Source organism: Humulus lupulus, chromosome 1 (assembly GCF_963169125.1).
Source record: "Humulus lupulus chromosome 1, drHumLupu1.1, whole genome shotgun sequence".
Classification (NCBI taxonomy): domain Eukaryota; kingdom Viridiplantae; phylum Streptophyta; class Magnoliopsida; order Rosales; family Cannabaceae; genus Humulus; species Humulus lupulus.
This window is the reverse complement of record NC_084793.1, coordinates 296,875,044-296,897,072: the sequence shown is the minus strand read 5'-3', so window position 1 is coordinate 296,897,072 and position 22,029 is coordinate 296,875,044. Positions and strand designations below refer to the sequence as shown.

Sequence of the window (22,029 nt, the reverse complement as noted above, 5' to 3'; positions counted from 1 at the left end):
TCTACCATGTCTGAAAATATGGCCATCATGCACCGTTGAAATGTTGCAGGGGCATTGCATAGTCCAAATGGCATTCTCCTGAAAGCAAATGTGCCATAAGGACATGTGAAGGTTGTTTTCTCTTGATCCTCTGGTGCAATAGCGATCTGATGATACCCAGAATACCCATCCAAGAAACAGTAGTAGCTGTGGCCTGCCAATCTATCAAGCATCTGATCAAGAAAAGGCAAAGGAAAATGATCCTTCCTTGTTGCCTTATTGAGCTTGCGGTAGTCTATACAAATCCGCCACCCCGTTACAGTCCTTGTTGGAATGAGTTCATTGTTCTCATTTTTCACCACAGTCATTCCACCCTTCTTAGGTACCACTTGCACAGGGCTCACCCATGTACTATCAGAAATTGGGTAGATCACCCCGACATCCAACCATTTAAGAATCTGGTCCAATACTACATCCTTCATGGCTGGATTGAGTCTTCTCTGGGCCTCTATGGATGGCTTGCTATTCTCCTCCAATAAAATTTTATGCATCACTGTCGCTGGGCTTATTCCTCTAATATCTGCCAAGGTCCACCCAATGGCCAATTTATGCTCCCTTAAAACCCTCAACAGTTTCTCCAATTCTACCTTTGACAGGTCAGCTGACACAATGACCGGTAAGGTTTCATTCTCTCCCAAATAAGCATATTGCAAGTGATCTGGGAGAACCTTTAATTCCAACGGTGGTGGCTGCTGAATGGAGGTTAGCGGTTTTTCAGTCGCATCCGCTAATTCTTGGAACTTTTTCCAATATGGTAAGAAAGAATTTATCCAGTTGACACATTCTCTGATCTCAGCGTCCTCATCATCATCGCCTTCATCACCCAATAATACTACCTCTAAGGCATCACTGCTCATCCTTCTCTTGGAGACTGCCTTTTCTATCACATCCACACTAAAGCAACTATCACTAGCCATCGGATACTTCATAGACTTGAAGACATTAAAGACCACCTCATCTCCTTGAACTCTAAGCTTAAGCTCTCCTTTTTGAACATCAATAAGAGCTTGGCCTGTGGCTAGAAATGGCCTACCAAGAATAATAGGGACATCTGTGTCCTCCTCCATGTCCAGAACAATAAAGTCAGCGGGAAATATGAACTTATCCACTTTCACAAGAACATCCTCAATAATACCTCGTGGATGTGTTAACGATCGGTCTGCGAGCTGTAAAGTGACAGTTGTTGGTTTTGCCTCCCCCAAACCAAGTCTTTTAAACACAGATAAGGGCATCAGATTGATACTTGCCCCCAGATCACATAAGGCGTGCTTACATTCAAACTCGCCAATGGTGCAAGGTATGGTGAAACTCCTCGGATCTCTCAGCTTTTGGGGTAACTCCCGTTGTAAAATAGCGCTGCACTCTTCAGTGAGTGCTACAGTTTCATAGTCCTCCATTCTCCTTTTCTTTGACAGAATCTCCTTCATGAACTTAACATAACTGGGCATCTGCTCCAAGGCCTCCGCAAAAGGAATGTTTATGTGCAGCTTTTTAAACACCTCAAGAAACTTAGAAAACTGTTTATCAAGGGTAGTCTTTCTAAGCCTCTGAGGGTATGGAACTCTAACTGGCTGCTCAATGACAACTGGGGGACTCTGATCTGACTTCTGATGGTCTTCAGTAACCCTTTCTGAATCAGACTGTGCACCCATCTCTTTTTTCTGAACTACTGCCTGTGGAGGTCTAGGCTGCTCTGTTTGCTTTCCACTCCTCAGAGTAATTGCCTGAACTTGCTCCTTGGGGTTTACTTCAGTATTACTAGGCAAGTTTCCCTGAGGTCTGTTATTGAGCATATTGGCCAACTGCCCAACCTGTGTCTCAAGGTTTCTAATGGAGGATCTGGTCTCAGTCATGAATTGAGTTTGTGTATTAGTAAGAGTCAACAGGGCAGCTTGCAGTTCATTAGGTCTCTCAGGTTGAGGCATTGGTTGTTGAGGCCTAGGCTGCAGTGATGACGAAGCTTGATTCATAGGTGGCTGAGACATGTTATTCTGAAACTGGCCCTGAAACGGAGGTTGTTGGCCTTGATTATTCTTCCACGAAAAATTTGGATGATTTCGCCACCCTGGATTGTAGTTGTTGGAGAATGGGTTATTGAGTGGCCTCTGAAAATTTCCCACCGCTTGAACTTGGGCGTGATCCATTGGGGTGTTATTATTACAGATAGGGCACTGATCGAAAGAATGAGCACCACCACACATTTCACACCTCACTGCCATCTGAACCGCATTAGCAGACATACTACTCTGTTGCAACTGCTTGGTCAAAGAGGCTACTTGCGTTGTTAAAGCAGTAATCGCATCTAGCTCATGCACCCCAGCTACCTTTCTAACTCCTGATGATCTTTCCTCTGACCACTGATGGTTGTTTGTAGCCATGTCCTCCAGCAGCTCATAAGCACCAGCTGCACTCTTGCTCATAAAAGTACCACCTGCTGCAGCATCTATAATAGTTCTGGTTGTTGGACATAAACCATTGTAGAAATTCTGTACTAGCATCCACTGTTCAATGCCATGATGAGGACATCTTCTCAGGAGTTCCTTAAACCGTTCCCAAGCTTCATACAGTGACTCCCCATCATTCTGGCAAAAGTTATTTATCTCTCCCCTCAGTTTAGCAGCCTTTGACGGAGGGAAAAATTTGGATAAAAATTTCTGAGCCAGATCTTGCCAAGTGACAATGGAGTTTGGCTGCAGAGAATTCAGCCAACTCTTAGCTCTGTCCCTTAGAGAAAATGGGAAGAGCCTAAGCTTGATTGCGTCATCACTCACCCCATTATATTTGAAGGTTCCACACAACTCCAGGAAGTTGGACAAATGGGTGTGAGGATCTTCAGAGGGCAACCCATTGAATTGCACAGAGGACTGCACCATTTGTAAAATAGCAGGCTTGATTTCGAAGTTGTTGGCCTCTACAGCTGGTGGGCGTATACTATTTTGTACTCCCGTCAGAGTGGGTAGCACATAATCTCTCAGACTCCTCTCAGCGTTGGTCTGAGCCTGAACCCCTTGGACAACTCCTGGATTTATACCATTCCTGCCATCCCCATCATTCTGTGCCATCTTCACAGGATTCTGGGTCTCTCTCTTATTCTTTCTGATTTGATTGCAAGACTTTTCGATCTCGGGATTCAGAGGAACAAGTGTGGCTTTTCCTTTCCTGCCACGCATATACCAAAATTCACCTGAGATAGACAAATTAAGCAACTAAACAGATTAGGAACAAGAGAAATAAAAATCAAATTAGAATAAAAATTAATTAGACTGATATTGATAATTTTCAGTCCCCGGCAACGGCGCCAAAAACTTGTTGCGAAATTTATAGCTATGCAAGTGCACACAGTCGCAATTCGTAATAAAAATGGTAAAAACCGAATATCGTCCTCAAGGACTGATCTATCAATTACCAATCAATTAATCCCTTAATTCTATTTGATTAAGCAATTATCAGAGATTTTAAACTAAGAAAAATACTAACAAAGCGCAGTGAAAAATTAAACAAATTAACAAAGAAAACACAATTAGGACAATTATGATCCTCTATTTTTCCACCCTGTTATTTCCTAATGCAAGCATCTATATCTCCTTCTCTCTATTCAAAAATAAGTTGCAAAAACAATTCATAATCTGGTCAAGACTTATGAAATTCAATCTAAATGACAACTTCCTATATTTCTATGGTAAGTTGAATCATGTAGAGGGCATTAGCCACGCAACTCAGAAAATAAGCAAATAACCTAGATACTTTCGTTCTAAATTAAATTTGCATCCAAACAATCAAAGCATATCAAATTTCACTTTTCAGATTTTAATTTGATTCATAAAATAGCAATTAGAGGTGATCAATCAATAATCGCTCAATTAACATAGACTGCAAGGAATTGAAATAGATGAAGAAGAATATCAACTTTGCATTAAACCATAACAAGGGTTTCCAAAAGATTCACATAAAAGCCCTAAAAGAAAATTTAGCCTATGATATTCATTCTAGCACTAAAATAACTGTTTAATTACAAACATGAAAATTGACAGAAACAATGATGAAAACTCAGGGACGAATCCTCCAATATGGTGTTCTTACTCCAGCCGTCGTCGTATCTTATTAGCCTCTCTCAGTCGCCTATATGACTCCCAAAAAACCCTACTGAAAATTCCCTCTCGAAAAGACTGAATTGCCCATCAAAAATAACCAATTATGCCAGAAATCGCGACCCTAGCGCTATAGCGCTAACATTGTAGCGCTGTAGCGCTAAACTCAGAAACAAAACGGGGAAAAAACTAGGCACCAGCGCTGTAGCGCTCTTTTGGTAGCGCTATAACGCTAAAGTCAGGAACTATCTTCCTGAAAACTGCTTCCCAGCGCTGTAGCGCTGATGTTGTAGCGCTGTAGCGCTTAAGTCAGTGCTGAAGCTCTTCAAGAATTCTTCCTAGCGCTACGGCGCTCCCAAGGTAGCGCTGTAGCGCTACTTACAGAAACACCCAAAAGTCACTAATCCGTCTCGATTTCATTCCATTTTCGCTCCTTTTCAATATTTGCAACACTTAACATCAATTACCCTGAAACAAGAACAAAAGAGCATAAATCCGAAATAAAACAATCCTAACTAAAGAAAAATAACCTAAAAACTAGAACCATAAACGAGCCTAAAACTCGTTTATCAATAATTACATAAATTTTGTATAAGTCTAAGAATTTGAGAGTATAATTTGGATCATTTAATTACTCCCAATTATAAAAATATTGTGTAATTACATGATCAGACAAATACGTCAAATTGATTAATTACTCTCAATTCTAATTAGAGGGTGGTTTTCCAAAAACATTAATGTTTTACTTTGAGTTAATGAATCAATTTTTATCATATGTATTATGATGTCAAAATTTGTACTCATTAAACTTTTTATCTCATAATATTAATATTAAAAAAACATATAATCTAAATTCAGATAAAACTGTGATGATTCCATAAGAACCTATAATTTATAAATTAGCCCACAAAATCATAAACTTAAAGATAGACTTCACAATAATATTTTATTAAGGTGTAAATGCTAATTATTAATATTATTTTGGATGGGTGTTTAGGCATTATTCTTTCACAAAATGAAAGTGTTTTTTTTTTCTTTATACAATAAATACAAATGGGAACTTTAAAGCTTAATAATACAACATATCAGATGTGATGTGTTATTGTATTCGAAATATTAATTTTCTTTTGAATAAATAATAACACAACCCCGAAAATATGTTAAAAAGGAAAAATTATAAGTCAAGGGTCGTAGAGGATAAAATTCGAGTCATATAATATTATTCAAGGTAATTAAAGGTTGTCATTTTTCTAAAAAGCACAACTTTAATTGTCAAATATTTCAACAACGACCAACATTTAATAATAATAATAAAAAAAATAAAAACTAATAATAATAATATAAATACAAAATTCAGTTTATTACTGTGTACCGGCCAATTCGCGTTTATTAAGGCACGGAACTCCAGCCCAATTAATTAATAACACCAACTCATCTATATATCTGCCACGTGTCGTACGCCACATGCTTAAGTGGGCCCCACCTAAATACTTGTATGATCTCTCTTCTTTTTTTTATTTTACGTAATCCGTAAGAAAATACTTATTTAAATAATAATACATATCACTATTAAATTACAGCACTTTAAGACTACAAAAATAATAAATATTTTTTGACAAAAAAAAAATAATAATAATAATCGAAAGACAAACGCGTCGTCGTTTCTTTTTATCATTTTGTGTTTGGATCCCTATCCCTATTATCAATATCAATATCAAAATCTTTCTTCTCTTACTTACCTTACCATCATTCTCAACGTTTTCAGTTTTCACTAACCGGAGTGGAGATAACTCAAAACCTCAATTCCCATAAATCCCGAATTTGAATCCCAAAGCCAAGAAAACTTTTAAGAATTTGAAAATTCCAATTCTTGAAATTCCATTATCCAAAAACGATGCTCTGACCAACGATTTTTCTCATTTAAATCCCGAAACTTGTTTTCCGTTTGGGGAGGTTTTCAAATGGGTCTCTGTACTTCAAAACCTTCCCCAAACTCTGGCTTTCCTTCTCCCAAATCCGATCTTAAACTCACCGGGAATAGCTCTATTCCCACTCATGATAGCTCTGTTCCGGCCAAGGATGGAGTTGCTCCTCCAGTGAGTTCCGTCAGTGGCGACGGGGGGGTTAGTGTTGAGCAGGCGAAAGAGGTTCAGAACGGGAAGAAGTCTCCCTTCTTTTCGTTTTACAGTCCCAGTCCGGCTCATTACTTGTTCTCTAAGAAGTCTCCGGCGAGATCTCCGGCGAATGCGGGTTCGATCTCCTCCACACCTAAGCGGTTCTTCAAGAGACCGTTCCCACCACCCTCGCCGGCGAAGCATATTAAGGCCGTGCTGCGGAGGCGGCATGGGTCGGTGAAGCCGAACGAGGCTGCGATACCGGAAGGGAGTGAGGCTGAAGGAATTACAGGGCTTGATAAGAGCTTTGGTTTCTCTAAGCATTTTGGGAGCAAGTATGAGATGGGTGAAGAGGTCGGAAGAGGGCATTTTGGGTATACTTGTGCTGCTAAGTTTAAAAAGGGTGAGCTCAAAGGCCAGCAGGTTGCCGTTAAAGTGATTCCGAAATCAAAGGTTCGTAATTTTGTCTGCAACATATATACGTGTACGGGTTCTTATGTTCTGTGATTGAGTTTATTTGAATTGAAGAGTGAGTTGTTGATTGGAATTGCTTGTTTAAAGTTCCCATTTTTGAAGTAGATCCGATACCAGGGCATGTGATTTTTGCATCTTAAGAGGGATTTTTGTATGCTTATAGGTGAATAAAGTTGAAATTTTAAAGTGGGCCTTCATCAATCAGTAGTTTATGTGATCAAATTCGCAATTGAGGTCATCTTTGAGTTATACCTTAGTGAAACTGTATAGAGTAGTGGTTTGTGCATGCCTTATTGGTATCAATTTGGGTTTCTATTTTGGGCATTTGCTTGTGTCCCTCCTCTTCCCTTCCATAAAAACGAAAAAGACATTTCGATATGAAGTTTGAAGATTTGTGTACATGAGTTTGGTCCGTTTGGAATGTTATATAGTAAGCAGTTGTGGTTGGAGAGATTCAAGAAGTCGCAGTGTAAAAGGGAGTTTTTTCTTGCGTTGGACTGTCATGGTTTCGATTAAGCTTTATTTTCTTCTTGTGTATTTTTGTTGCCAGATGACTACTGCCATTGCCATTGAGGACGTGAGAAGGGAAGTCAAGATATTGAAAGCTTTAAATGGGCACAGAAATCTAGTACAATTTTATGATGCACATGAGGATCATGATAACGTCTACATAGTAATGGAGTAAGCCCCAAATGCAGCATTTCTTTTTTAGTTTATGTTCTTCTAATGATTTTGACAATAACAAAGAAAATGTTTGATTGTCATGTCTTTCAGGTTATGTGAAGGTGGAGAGCTTTTAGATAGGATACTCTCAAGGTATTATTACCTTTTTTTTAAAAAAAAAAAATCTTGCTTCATTTCAGTGGAAGGTTATTTTAATCTTATGAAGCCTTCATTTCTTATGGAGTGGAGTTAATGATAGTTGATTTTACAGAAGTAAAGGAGCTGATAGCAAATGGCCACCCTCTAAATTACATTCATTTTACTTTGTTATGCAGGGGAGGGAAGTACACAGAAGATGACGCAAAGAAAGTCATGACACAAATATTGAACGTTGTTGCATTTTGCCACCTTCAGGGTGTGGTTCATCGGGATCTTAAACCTGAGGTGTGATATATTCTCTGATTTTCTTTGTTTTTAATGGAGCTGAAGATAGTTTGAAATCACTGTAGGTTGGGGGGGAAGATGCACCCTTTTCTTTTCTGTTTAAAATTGTGCTAAACCATGACCATCTTTCCAGCAATATCTGCATAACTGCTGAATTTTCCTCGGGATATTTTCAACTGTAGTGTGATTTCATTTACGTAAACTCATCTAAGTGTAGTTAATTGCTGCTTCAGAATTTCCTATTTACGTCAAAGGATGAAGATTCAGAATTGAAGGCCATAGACTTTGGCTTGTCAGATTTTGTCAAACCAGGTTTGTGAACACTTCAGTACAATGTTAATGTAGTTGGTGCTCGTTTAATCTTAGATGAGTGAGTGACTTAACATGATACATTTGCCTTTTCAGATGAAAGGCTCAATGACATTGTTGGTAGTGCATATTATGTAGCTCCTGAAGTTCTACATAGAGCCTACAGCACAGAGGCTGATGTTTGGAGTGTAGGTGTGATTGCATACATTCTCTTATGTGGTAGCAGGCCATTTTGGGCCCGAACGGAATCTGGGATATTTCGTACTGTTCTAAAAGCTGATCCAGGATTTGATGAAGACCCATGGCCCTCTCTATCTGCTGAGGGAAAAGACTTTGTCAAGCGCCTGCTGATCAAGGATCCACGAAAAAGAATGAGTGCCGCTCAAGCACTATGTGAGTTCCTTGTCCGTTGTTACTAATGTGGCTTCTTTTTCATGTTTCTTTAATCACCGGTGCTCACAAATTCTTTTTGCAGGTCACCCATGGCTGAAAAATGACAGTGGTGCCAATGTTCCTTTGGATATACTCATTTTCAAACTCATGAAGGTTTACTTGCGTTCTTCATCTCTCCGGAAAGCTGCTTTAAGGGTGTGTACATGATGCATTTACAAATCAGAATTTTTAGCACATTACATCTGTTCATCATCTTGTAACAATTTTCGTTTTCTTGGCAGGCACTGTCCAAAACATTGACTGTGGATGAGCTCCACTATATTGAAGAGCAGTTTGCTTTATTGGAACCAAACAAAAATGGCACAATAAGCTTAGAGAATATTAAAGTGGTTGGTTCCCTGCAGAATGCCTCTTTTATTTTGAGCATGAGTTTTGGTTTTATCCATATTTCTAACTTCTTGAATTTGTCAGGCCTTAATGAAAAGTGCAACTGATGCCATGAAGGATTCACATGTTCTTGATGTTGTAGCATCGGTAGGTGTTTTGATTAGTGTGCCAACTTGTTAAATTAATATATATAATTTCATAACTGAACAAATTTGTCTGTCCACCACTTATTGTCCATCTTCTTTTGCAGTTCAATGCGCTGCAATATAGAAGGATGGACTTTGAGGAGTTTTGCGCAGCTACAGTAAGCGTCCATCAGCTTGAGGTTCTTGACCGGTGGGAGCAACATGCTCGATGTGCTTATGAACTATTTGAAAAAGAAGGAAACAGGGCTATTGTTATTGATGAGCTTGCTTCGGTATGTGTGTGCTATTTGTTTATCTGACATTCCTACTCATGATTATTCTGTTAACCTGCTTATGTCTCTACATTCAGTACTAAGCCCTATAATTTTTATGGTTTGCTATCATTGTTTTTCCTTTCATTTCATTTTGTCCTTTCACAACTCAAGTTTCCAGTATATATCATAATTTGTAGTTTCAACAAACATTGAAGAAGACAACCACTTTGAGGTGAAACCCTAATATGTATGAATCATTTCTCTATAAATGCTCACAGGAACTCGGTCTTGGCCCAGCCGTTCCAGTACATGCCGTTCTTCACGATTGGATCAGGCACACGGATGGAAAGCTAAGCTTCCTTGGTTTTGTTAAATTATTACACGGGGTATCGATCAGAACGCTTGCAAAAGCAACTCATTGACAATTTGCATGGGGATTTTGACATATAAAAATTACTGGCGAGAAGAGTTTGAAATGGCCATTTCTGAAATCTTTCTGGCGGAGACTACGAATCTATAGGTGCCTACTTTTTTATCTGTAATTTCCAGTACAAATTTGGGTTGGGAGCTACAACCATGTGCTCCAGGGTGCAAAAAGCCCAGGCGAGTATTTGTGTTTATCCTCTGTAAAGTTGTAGTTTAGTAGTATTTTTAGTTGAAGGTGAGAGTTATATAGTTCTTTTTAACTGCTTTACTAGACTATTACTGCACTTGCTGATTCAAACCAACTGCTCAGATGTCTCCACCATTATGTTGTAACTTGTATCATCTCTCTCTCTCTCTCTCATGATATTTTTTTCCTTCTTTGTTATATATTCCCATTATTATTCATTTTTTTAACTATAAATATATTTAAGTTGGTCATATCATTTTGGATAAGCCTTGCAAGAACTCCAACTTTTACTTCATTAACTATAAACCCCTCTCCACAATTCTTTGGGGGACAAATTGAAGGCTTTTTTGACATTGTTGGATAGTGCCATAGTGAAGTTTCCATTCTTATGCAAAACAATCAATGGCTTACAATGCCTTCGCCATCTTCTCCATCTAAAAGTGGTGAAATGAGATTTTAGTTCAGCTTATGGTTTGTATTTTTCAATTGCAATAAGCCCTAATCAAGTTTTGGGATTTTTGTTTGAAGGCTGCTACTTCAAATTACTTTAAATCTCCATAGCTATCAATGAGTACTTGGTCATTTGTCCAAAAAAAAAATGAGGATTTAAATACTGAAGAGGAATAAGCCAGCTTCATAAAATATTAAACTCACAAATTAGTTGCCTTAGATTTGTGCAAAGCTACTCATATTGTTGAGGAAAGAGTCATATATATGGCACTAATATAAATTTGTAAGGTTTTTATAATAATATTTCTATATAGATGTGTCCTGTGTGGTGACCAACAACACAACATAAATTTATTTTGATTTATTTTTGTGGTAGACAACACTAATTTTGAAAAATGCATACCAAGTAAGATGGTCTTCAAATATAATAAGAAAATATGATAAAGGGGTGTCGTTTAATCTTAACCTATTTTCTCTCCTCTTTCAAAAAAGTTCGATTCACTTTTGTTTTGTTTTTTTTACAGGGTAATTATTTACCGAATCATCAAAAATTTAAAATTAAAGATATTAAAGTTTGTCGATATGCTGGAGCTTGTCCAAATAAAAAAAAAAGGTTGTGGATATGAATTTGAATATAAAATGTATAAAATTCAAATATAGAAAGAGATGGCGGTTACCTAATAGGACAGTTTATTTTAATTTTGGAAAATAAAAAAGAGAGGCCTTTTGTCCGTAAGCTGTTGCGTTTCACACTTGTATGAAATGGCGGAGAGGGAAGGTAAACGCCTCGTCGTTTGTCTCTCTTCGTCTTCTGATGATGATGATGCCGCCACCGACTATGTAGATCTGGAAGACGACGACGACGACGATTATGACGAAGACGAATCGGAGGAGGGGTCGGACTCGGATTCGGAGCATTCTGATCAAAAGCAAGAAGATGAAGAAGATAACAATGGCCACGGCGTTGACGTTGACGTTGAGTCGCTCTGTAACAATATTGTCCGACTTTTGAAAGGTTTTCTTATTATTCTTACCCTCTCTTTTTAGGTTTTTCATATCATCAGTATCAAGTTTGTCGAGGATCTTGATAGAGTTTTCATTCCGAAACTCCATTGAATATGCTTGATTTATTAATCATAATATTCTTTGTTACAAGTACCTTCGATGAGATGATGATATGCAAATAAATAATTACATGTCTATATTCAATTTTTAATTCCAAAATCTGGTATCTTTATTGTCTTGGAGTAGAACATGATGAATTGAAATCTTTAAAGCTCAAAGATTGCAAAGCATATTTGCGGAAGCATGGCCTCAGAGTAGCGGGAACTAAGTCTGTTTGTATTCAAAGAATTAAGGAGCATTGGAGGTAAATGAATCCCTGAAAGAAAATGATTAACTCAGAAGATTGACTTACCAATGTTGGGTTTTGAAAGGGTTTGTAAATCATGCTATTCATGTTTATACGGTATTCTTAGTCATTTCTTAACGTTGTTAACATAGTAAAATGGCTTGTGTTGAGGATACATTATTAAGTTTGTTGTGGTAGATGTATTTATTCCAGTACATTCTTGTTTTTGAGGTGAAATGCTTTGTATGTTTTATTTTTTGTCTTCATTTGACTTCAGTTAATTTATGTTTGCAAATTCCTGCTGGTCTATCTTTTAAGTTTTTTCTTCAAGTCACTTCTGTTCCTGATGTATATTGTAGACATTTATTATGAGTTACTCTGTTAGGTTAATGGATGGAAATGGTGAAGCGCTTTACCCTAGTTCATCTTTTGTCATCAATTGTACTGGTAATTGGTTCTTTTGCTTATCATTGTGCGTTCTATCTAACCTTTGAGCTATTTTTTTTCTATAATTATGAGAATTAATTTGCCGTTTGCTCAAGCAATGTTTGACTTGATGTAGGTGATGTGTGCAAGGGAGATGTTGTCCTCTTTACGCAAAAAGTTTTTGAGAGGTAATAATCATCAATTTTTCTGGTCTTTTATTATTATGATGTCCTTTCTTTCTTAGAACCTACATTTTCTTGTACCATGCCAGGTTTGATAAAGTGACGAGACATGGGAAGGTTTTAGGGGAGAGAACCGTTGCTGGAAGAGTTGTTAAGGAGAGCTACGGTGCTGCAAAACAACAACATACCTTTACGGTGAGGCTTTTGCAACTCTTGATTTTCAGAACCAATGTTTTATTTCAGGACTGTGGACACCCATATATTATCAATCTAACATCTTCTGGACTGTTGAATTTTTATCTATTTATTCATGAGTTTGTAGTTTTGCACCAAGGGTGTTTTTTCTTCTACCTTGTTAATGCTTCTGATGATTTAGGTTGAAGTTGTCTGGAGTAGAGGATTCAAGAAGTTGACTCCACTCTATCCTTTGCTTGTAAAGGGTCGCAATCTCTATAAAATGAGAACTTTCAGACAGGTGAGCTTTTGAGAATTTATCTATCTATTTATTTATGGAGGTGGGGATGGTGACTACGTGCTGTAAGAGTTTTGGTTTGTCCACTTTTTAGCGTTGGAGTGACGAAGGATTGCGGCTGAATGTGCTTGCTGAAAAGCACAAACGGGGTGCAGCTGCAAGGCTTGAGAGAGCTATGAAGAGAACAAAGAATGGAACTGCAAATAGAGGTGGTGAACATGAGAGAAAAAAAGGGATTGCTTCTATTTGTTTGTTTTGCTGATATAGATTGTCTGTTAATGGCTTCATTTGATGGTGATCAGGTACAAAAGACCAGAAAAAAATCTCCTCTGCAGGACTATCTCGAAAGAGAAAGGCCAGCGAAACAAAGAAGAGAAGGGATAACTTTGATAGACGTGGGAAAGATCCCGTTGGAGAATCTAGTAATTATAATAGTCATCGACATCATGATCCAACATTTAGATCATTTGAACATTTTAGGGAATATCGAAAATTCTCACGCCCAATCACTAGTAATGATCCAAATTTTCAATCACATACAGATCCTCCATGGGTTAATGATCAATCTCAGATAAGATCTCAATACAGGAGTGCAGCTTACCCCATTTCTAGGCCCAGGAGCTCTGATACATGTGATAGAATGCCTGGACCACAATTCGAGCGTTTTGACCACACTTTTCAGACTAATCATGCTTCTCTAAATCCTGGCTACAACTTTGAATCAAGGAATTGGAGTGGCTTTTTAGGGCCATATGTTCACAGGCCAACAATGCATCCATTTATTCCGGGAACCGATGGGCAACGGAGGTAAGAATTTTTCTTTTTTACTGTTTTTGTACAGTACACCTACAAGCTGCTATACATGCTTAAAATAGCAATCTCAACTCTCAAGTGTTTACGCCCTTTTCCTCAAGTGATCATATCCTAAAAAGGTCATGGTACATTAGGTTTTACTCTCTTCGTGTCATTCCTTGGTGTATTTGTTTACCTCATACCTACTAGAACTTACTCTATACCTATATTGCTTCCCTTGGCTGCACGAAGAAAACTTTTGCTTGTAAATATCTGAGCCTGTGGAAGAATATTTCTCTAGTTTGTTGAGCAGAGCTTCACTGTTGGTGAGGTAATTTTCTGTATCGAAACTTGAAGTGTACTGAACTTGAATTGAATCAATCAAATGAAATTTGTGTGAGTGGGGGTGGGAGTGGGGCAGGGGCCTAGAGTCTCTTGACGCAAGCCAAAAGGTGGAACGACAAAAGAGGCATCTCAAGAAATATTTATTCCTGTTTGAGGCACGACAACATTGGGACCAAAGGGTCCTGGCTGGGCTGGGCGTGTCCTTTGCCTTTCAATCATATGGTATGGAAAGTAGATTCATTATAGACTCTAGATATGAACCTAACTAATTGACTCAAAGTTGTTTCAAGTAACAAGAAAGTAGTCTCAACTAAATTTGACTCATTCAATTATTGAACTATTAAAGGAAGCATTATTGCATGGGTGTGACTTGTTCCACATTGAACCGCACTAAAATTTTTGGTTTTAACAGTCGAAGTTAAACATTTTTACTCAGTGATGTGTGCGTCTCGATGATGAAGAAAAGAGTTCACTCAATAACACGACTAAACGTGAAAATTGAAAGGAAAATGAAAAGAGTGAGGGCAAACATGGGTCGTAATTTTATTTTTTCATTTTTGTTGTGACTATGTGGTATTATTCAGTTACTTTATTATTGGAATGAAAGAAGTGCAGCTTTTATCGACTTTTGAGATGGGACATGTATTGTTTCTTTTGCCAAATAGAAAAATACAAATAAATATGGACTTATGCGTGAATCAAACACCCAAACACCATAGCTGGGGTTAAACTTATTTGCGACATCCAACTAGTGTCAGTACTCGCTGGTATCAGACCTCATATCAAATGACGGCTCCTCATCAATACTGTCGATTGGCAGCCTTTCTTGACTGACACCGCACCTTACTGCCTCCTCCCTATAACTAGGTCGTTTTCCATCCACATTAATTTGCCTGATTTTTACTCTTTCAACTTGTGTTCTTTTTTATTGTTGTGGTTTTCTTTTGAAAGAAATGGAGGGCTTAACCACTGTGTGTCCCGAGTTGGAACACGAAGTCCATATTCTATCCATGAAATTCTGTCCCTATCATTCTACCTCCTTTTCTTCTGGTGGGCCATTCGTTAATTAGATTCACCGCACCAAAGTACGATAAGAAACAAAATAATGTAACATCATTATAGACCCGTATTGACATTTCCTTTCCCTAATCATATGTATTATGTCAACCCAACAAAATAACACTAAAAATTCATCTATAATTTAATGGGACTGTTCTACTTAAACTAATATCGAAATCAAACCAACTCAACACACTAAGAAACAACAACAACAACAAAAATCAAACCACCCAAGAAAAGAAGTAGATACAAAAACAAAACAAAACAAAAAGAGTAATTTTCAATACAAACCGAGTCACCACAAGTGGGAAATATCATTTGGATGATATAGTATTGGCCTCAGTGTATGGCTGATCCTATGCGATGATTTTGGTATTGGCCGGTTGAGATTTGAGAGTCATACGAATGAAAGGGGCAATAATCTTGGCCAAGACGCATGATGATGATGATGACGATGACGATGACGATGACCGGTGACAATGACGAGGATGAGGATGGTGGTTTCGGTGTCTGGTGTGAAACTGTGCATGTAATAATAATTGAGAACGTACTGAAACCGTTATTACAAATGATGGGCAAGTACATTTTAATTTGAATATATATGAGAAAGCCTGTTTATAGATGGAGAGAGAAAGAGACTCAGATGAATCTGGTGGTAGAAGGACGAAGATCGATCTCTTGGGTCCAAGTGGTTCGATCTTGAAGATGCAAGTACCAGTAGGTTTGAGCCACCGCGTCTGGGTCCAGTGACCCATCTCCTCCGCTCTGTATGTGTTCCCCAACCGCCGTCGTCCTCTGTGCTGGACTCCCTGACCCCCTGCTCCACCACATCACTCTTATACATCTCATACATATATAAATATGTTATAACTCTTTCAATTATTTGAGGCTAGAACAAGACTTATAAGATTAAAAAATGTATCTTTAAATGTATCAGCAGCGAAAAAGATCTAACCTTGGTGAGCCAATGAGCCCGTCGATGATGACATGAGCGATGTGAATACCGAGTGGTTGAAACTCTTTAGCCAAACATTGCGAAAGGGCCCTCAACGCAAACTTGCCGCAGCCTGTTTTTTATTTTTGTCCGTACAAACAAAACCCAATAAATTAATTAAGTTGCAATTATTAATAACAGTTGATTTCTAGTATTAGTCAATCTATTATTGATAAAGTCAATTTAATTATATATTAATAATTAATTAAGTAATAAATTACATAGTTCGGAGTAACCAGCAATGCCATTAAGAGAAGCTGAACAGCCAGTAAAGAGAATCGTCCCTCTTCCTTTTTCCACCATGGTCGGAAGAACCTAATAATTATTCATCAGTTAATATGAGTGTTTGGTTGCCGAGAAAATACACGCGAGAGAGAGTATGTATAGGCAAGGAGGGAGTGGGCTGACCTGCTGGGCGCAATGGAAAGCGCCGACGGAGGAGACGGCGAGGGATTTCTCAAAGGCATCGATTCGAATGTCGGTGAAGTTAGGAGGGTGCCAAGAGACTGGTTGGTACGGATTGTAAACCAGTATCTCAACAAATCCCAACGATAGAACCCCTTCGAATGCCTCCTTCACACTCCGAGAGTCCGAGCAATCGATTCTAATGGCGAACACTTGAGCTTTCTCCTCCCGAGCTATTTCGTCTGCAAATCTCGACAATCTACCTGTTTATATAAAAATACATTTATCAACACCTTTTCATCATTTTCTTTTCCGATTAACCAAACAGAAATAATGTCTTGTACGGTAAAACTCTACTACTGAAACACAACACAAAACATTATATATGTATATATGCATAACATATATTACCTAAGTCGCGAGCAAGGATGGCGACGGTGTAGCCTTCATGGGCGAATTTGCGGGCGATGGATCGGCCGAGCTTGGGTCCGACTCCGACAACCGCCGCAATGCCTCGAGTTGGGTTTATGCTTCCCATGTTCCGTATCATCATCTCCGATTCTCGCTGCCTCCGCTTGCACCCACTCAAAACATACACCTTAATTATTAATTCTTCTTTCGAATCTCTGTACTTGGATTATTCTTAGATTTCTCTTCTACACACACATACAATATCTATATATATATCGACTATGCGGTTGGTCTGTTTCGGAGAGTCAAGCATTTTTTTTTTTGGTTAGGTTGAGAACTGGTGTTATTTTGGGTCCAATCTTCGTTTGTACTCTTAATTTGGTCGTAGTTTATGGTATTATGTAAAGTGTATCAGTTTATATATTCCAGCTGAGCTGAGCTGGGGAAGTTGCTTTTAGTGTGCTGTTTTTTTTTTTCTTCTTTTTTTCCTGTTCAAATAAACTATGTAATTTAGTCTATAATTTTTGCATCTTTTTTTTTACTTAAGCATAGACGTAAACTGAAGATTATTGCTGACATACCCATTAAAAACATGTGATGCCCTGATTTACACCAAATAGCTAAATGTTACGTGAACAAGGATTGTACAACTTATATCATCTTTAAGCTAAAATATAACTCCATTTTAAAAAAAAATTATTCCAATGTGTGCCAAAAGTTATACTATTGCTCCAGTGCCAAAAATTATGCTAAATTTGGTACATGCTAAAAGTTAGACCAAATTTAGCACACACTATAGCATGATAAATATTTTACACCACCGTAAATGTTACTTTTATTTTTTACTTTTATATCATTTATATTATTTTAATATTATTTTTATCAATTTGTATTAAATGTTATACTTTTTACATTATTATTTTATTCTATCAACAATAAAATATAAATAAAAAATATTACTTTTTGTATATTTTCAATAAATATTAAATTAACATTAATAAAATATTAAATTTTACAATATTTTTTTTTACTATCGTGCATTGGAGAATAATGCTAAAAATTGTGCTAAATATATAATATATTAACTTTTTGTGCCAAATATAGCACCATTTTTACATCTCCAATTGAAAATGGTCTTAAAGTATTAAAATAGCAAGAATTGCTAAATGACACTCTATATAATAAGTCATATTATTATTGATGCAATTTGATATCAAGTCTTACATATTCTAATTTAAATTAAAATATATAAAACTCGCTATTAATAATATATGCAACCAAAATATGTATATAAACATTACACATTGACGTGACAGTTTAGTCTAGCCACTCATATATTTATTAAAATTGAGATTCATTATTTAAAAAAAAAAACAGTATCATATCACTATATGTAATATTTATGTGCGTATTTAGGTGTCCATATCATTAATCAGAACTCGCTATTAATTTGGACCAATTATGATATATCATATTCAAGAATGTTACATGCATTATAACAATGCTCTAAACAAGTATTCCGCCGATATGTAGTTAAATTTAAGATAAACCTGTAATTTGCTATAAACTAAAATATTAAAATAATTAAATTTAGCAAAAAGATGAAATTTTGAGACTTGTGGCCTTAAGGTGTTTTATAGCAATATTTTTGAAGGATTATATGTAATTAAATTGATTTAAGCTATTTTGGTACTTTAAGGTGCTCCTTAGCAATACTCTTTCATAAGAAATCAGGTGGGTTTAAAAGAGAGAAAAAAAAGTGTATGAAATTCCATTATATATATTTTTATATAAAATTTGGGGACAAATTAAATGAGGTCTGGTTTGTGACGATTATGAACCTCATAGGGATTGGTTTGGGGGAAGAACATACATCTACTTCTATACTCCTATAAATGTCTGTCTGTCCAACCATTAGATTGAAACTTGTGCCAATTTCATTAAAAAGGGTCTCAAATCTCAATACATATAAAACAGTCTCACTACACAATTTCAATCCGTTTTTTTAGATCTGTATTAGTTTTTTTTTTTTTTTTTTTTGAGCTTTTCCGATTTTAATAGACATTATTATTGTTCATATTTGCCTTATATATTAGTAACAAGAGTTAAGTTCTACTTTTAATTTTCTTTCAGTTAGAAGATTTTGTGTGCAAGGACAATTTCCCAATGGATAAGGTTTTGGATTTGCAGAAGTAAAATTGCCTTTTTGTGCTTGATATACTGGTACATATATATTTATTATTCATGTTGCATAATATTAATAACACAAAGTAAAATAACTTTACTTCCAAAAAAATAAAAATAAAAACACACACACACTAGATGTTTAGGTAAGAGCATTCTTCACAAGAACAACTCTTTGAGACACTATTACAACTTACATACTTGTTACTTTCTATTTGTCCTTAAACCACATACCACTTTTCCATTTATAAGACTACAAAACACATATCTATAACTTTCTAGAATTTGAGTTCTAGAATTTTCTAACTATCAAAGTCATTAATTAAGTAGCTTCTACTACTCTCTAAATATTTCTAGAATTATCTATACATAGTCTAATTAATTCTAAATTTGTCTTAGTATATTTTACAATATTTTAGAATCGATAATGAATGTATAATCGACAAATTGTTCTAAAAACTTATATAAGTAGTGCTTCAATTTTTTTTTTTATGGAAAAATACTTAAATTATTATAGTGCTAAAGAAACTCTATTCTTCATTCTCTTTTGTACTTTCTTTTTAATTATATGAAAAATGTCATATTTTAAGTAATGTTTATATTATAATTTTATTATAGTTATTATATCATAATTAATCATGATATTATAATTTTATTATACTTATGCTACTCTAACTAAATTACTTTACTAATTTTTTCACTTACTAGATAATACAAATTAAAAAAAAAAATTAGTCATATTTTTATTTTAGAAAAAACAATACATATTTAGAAGATCTTTTTTTTTTTTTTCAATACAAAGCAAAGAAATTTCATACCACACCTCACCGATTCATATATAATATACATGGTAGGTTCCATTTCAAAGATGTATATGGCCTGTTCATAATTATACTTGTCCAGTGTGTATACATGGTGCAAAAATTAGTATATACTTACAAAGGTGTTGATTAATAGACTTCATGTTGTTTTAAACAAAAAAATTTATGTGCTCGGTCAAGGCCCACTCAGTTGAAAATAATTTAAAATAACTAAAGTCATATATTTTTCATACATTTTCTTATTATTTTTCAAAATAATTTTAAAAAATAGGTATAAAAATAAAAAATTTTAAAAATATTAAATATATTTATCGCAAAAAAAAAATTTGGTATAAAAGTGTAACATTTTAAAGATATTGAGTATTTATCGCTAAAAATCAGATTGGGTATAAAAGTGTAACATTTTAAAGATATTGAGTATATTTATGCTAAAAAAATTGAGTGTAAAAGTGTAACATTTTGAAAAAATTAATATTTTAGCCGCCATTAACTCTATTATTTTTACAATTTAGTGCTATTTATATAAAATTTGACATTTATACCCTCTAAAATTTACAATTTAGTACATTTTATGTAAATTTTGACACTTATGTCCACTAAATTGTACATTGCACTACTTTTTTTATGTATATTTTGATATTTATTTAAATATTTTTGTAAATTTTCGCCACAGTAAACGAAATTTCTAGGTCTGCCACAGTGTGTAGACATGTGTCCCTATTTGATTAATCATTTTTTACAAAACAAATAAATTAAAAACTCCTTTAAGATCCAAACTAGCTAAAACTAAAAAAAAAAAAAAATTAAATTAAATAAAAAATATACTAAAAATAATTTAATTATATCATTTTTATTTTTTGCAGTAAGCGTCTAAAATCATAATTTAATTCATTTAATAATAAAATCTGAAATTTAGGGATTTTAAAAAAAAAAATAGATCTTTATTTTTTTTTAATTTATACACGTCCTCTTTTCTTTTCTAGATTTATTTATTTAAAAAAGGTGAAACCTCATCCAAAACCATGTATATATTCATGTTCTTTGCCTTTTTAAGTAGCCACGACTAAAGTGCAAGTCAATATCTGTGACTTTTATGGTAATATAAAGTTTCTCTCTCTCACTCTATAATTATATGTGTATGTGTATGTGTATATTTGGTGGAAAAAAATCTCAATACATTTGTGGTCGATCGAAATCTTGCTCCTTCATACAGGGACCATTTGATTGAAATCACTTTCTATAAGTTGTGCTCCTCTGTTTGGCTAGCTAGCTCCTTTTAGCGGATTCTTATTACTATGCTTTACTAGAATCTTATATAAATAGGAGAAAAAGCAATCATTTTATATCATTGGTACAATGTTGATGTTATTCTTTTTATTTATTTATATATAGATATATATTTACACTAGATACAAAGCACTTCGATGCACACATTTGTTTAATTTTATTTAAAAATTAGTATATATTTTTAATTATTATTTAAATTTTAAATAAATAAACAATATCGTATATTATAAAAAAAATGGCACAAATCTATTAAAAAGAATTAAGTCAAAATATTGTCTTATAGTATTAAAAGAAATAAATAATATCATAAATTTATTTTAAAAAATCGTTAAACAAAGAATTCGTTAGATACACACTTTTTACATATAAAAATGTGATGCACTATAATTTCAAAGTAAATTATTTAATGTTGTTTATTAGAACATTAAAGTTTCAAAGTGCATCACATTGAGTATATATACCGCCCAAAATAAAGTTTGGGTATAAAAGTGAATATTTTGAAGACATTGATTTTATTTACCTCCGAAAACAAAGATGAGGTATAAAAGTGAAACATTTTGAAAGCATGTATTGAGTATTTTATAATACACAATCTTATTTTTTAATCATTTATATTTAAAAAGAAAACATGTTATTTTTTTATTTTATCTAATTTATATAAATATATATTTATATTGAATAACAATAATATTTATATAGTAATATATAATCTCATTTTTTACTAATTATATTAATATGAATTTAAATATTATAAAATATTATTATTATAACAATATTTAATATGACTAAATATTTAATACTTATATTAATATAAATTTAAATATTATAAAATATCATTATAATAATATATATAATACATGATGTAAATTTTTATTAATTTTTTTTATCATTTATGTTTAAAAAGATTATCAACAATCACAAACAAT

General features: G+C 34.8%; 3 protein-coding genes and 1 non-coding gene across 4 annotated transcripts; 3 read left to right on the top strand and 1 right to left on the bottom strand.

The window, feature by feature from the left end:
* Window positions 1–2,547: 2,547 nt before the first annotated feature.
* On the top strand, window positions 2,548–2,654 carry LOC133813466 (small nucleolar RNA R71). The gene has a single exon (XR_009884476.1). It is a non-coding gene; the product is annotated as a small nucleolar RNA R71 (small nucleolar RNA).
* A 3,174-nt stretch (window positions 2,655–5,828) lies between these two features.
* LOC133810887 (CDPK-related kinase 5) lies at window positions 5,829–10,142 on the top strand. The gene is made up of 11 exons (XM_062246093.1): window positions 5,829–6,694; window positions 7,266–7,396; window positions 7,490–7,531; window positions 7,714–7,822; window positions 8,056–8,134; window positions 8,228–8,524; window positions 8,607–8,719; window positions 8,806–8,913; window positions 8,996–9,058; window positions 9,162–9,329; window positions 9,590–10,142. Exons 1-11 carry the CDS (start codon window positions 6,089–6,091, stop codon window positions 9,731–9,733), a joined length of 1,860 nt encoding a protein of 619 aa, XP_062102077.1. The 5' UTR covers window positions 5,829–6,088; the 3' UTR covers window positions 9,734–10,142.
* A 785-nt stretch (window positions 10,143–10,927) lies between these two features.
* On the top strand, window positions 10,928–13,997 carry LOC133810896 (zinc finger CCCH domain-containing protein 62-like). The gene is made up of 8 exons (XM_062246098.1): window positions 10,928–11,389; window positions 11,626–11,743; window positions 12,111–12,172; window positions 12,288–12,339; window positions 12,423–12,528; window positions 12,710–12,808; window positions 12,900–13,014; window positions 13,108–13,997. The coding sequence occupies exons 1-8, from the start codon at window positions 11,137–11,139 to the stop codon at window positions 13,614–13,616; spliced, it is 1,314 nt and encodes a 437-aa protein (XP_062102082.1). The 5' UTR covers window positions 10,928–11,136; the 3' UTR covers window positions 13,617–13,997.
* Window positions 13,998–15,119: 1,122 nt separating this feature from the next.
* LOC133810907 (uncharacterized) lies at window positions 15,120–17,246 on the bottom strand. The gene is made up of 5 exons (XM_062246099.1): window positions 16,812–17,246; window positions 16,404–16,663; window positions 16,217–16,310; window positions 15,957–16,068; window positions 15,120–15,818 (listed from the first exon to the last, which is right to left on the bottom strand). Exons 1-5 carry the CDS (start codon window positions 16,951–16,953, stop codon window positions 15,641–15,643), a joined length of 786 nt encoding a protein of 261 aa, XP_062102083.1. The 5' UTR covers window positions 16,954–17,246; the 3' UTR covers window positions 15,120–15,640.
* Window positions 17,247–22,029: the final 4,783 nt, after the last annotated feature.

What these genes read in the sequence shown, in the direction of transcription:
- LOC133810907 (XM_062246099.1), bottom strand. Translation starts at nt 16,953, where the DNA reads ATGATGATACGGAACATGGGAAGCATAAACCCAACTCGAGGCATTGCG. An exon ending in TGCTGGTTACTCCGAACTAT is followed by an intron (nt 16,069 to 16,216) that starts GTAATTTATTAC and finishes AATAAAAAACAG; the next exon opens with GCTGCGGCAAGTTTGCGTTG. An exon ending in GGGCTCATTGGCTCACCAAG is followed by an intron (nt 15,819 to 15,956) that starts GTTAGATCTTTT and finishes GTGGTGGAGCAG; the next exon opens with GGGGTCAGGGAGTCCAGCAC.
- LOC133810887 (XM_062246093.1), top strand. Translation starts at nt 6,089, where the DNA reads ATGGGTCTCTGTACTTCAAAACCTTCCCCAAACTCTGGCTTTCCTTCT. An exon ending in AACGTCTACATAGTAATGGA is followed by an intron (nt 7,397 to 7,489) that starts GTAAGCCCCAAA and finishes CATGTCTTTCAG; the next exon opens with GTTATGTGAAGGTGGAGAGC. An exon ending in TTATTGATGAGCTTGCTTCG is followed by an intron (nt 9,330 to 9,589) that starts GTATGTGTGTGC and finishes AAATGCTCACAG; the next exon opens with GAACTCGGTCTTGGCCCAGC.
- LOC133810896 (XM_062246098.1), top strand. Translation starts at nt 11,137, where the DNA reads ATGGCGGAGAGGGAAGGTAAACGCCTCGTCGTTTGTCTCTCTTCGTCT. An exon ending in AGAATTAAGGAGCATTGGAG is followed by an intron (nt 11,744 to 12,110) that starts GTAAATGAATCC and finishes TTACTCTGTTAG; the next exon opens with GTTAATGGATGGAAATGGTG. An exon ending in ACGCAAAAAGTTTTTGAGAG is followed by an intron (nt 12,340 to 12,422) that starts GTAATAATCATC and finishes GTACCATGCCAG; the next exon opens with GTTTGATAAAGTGACGAGAC.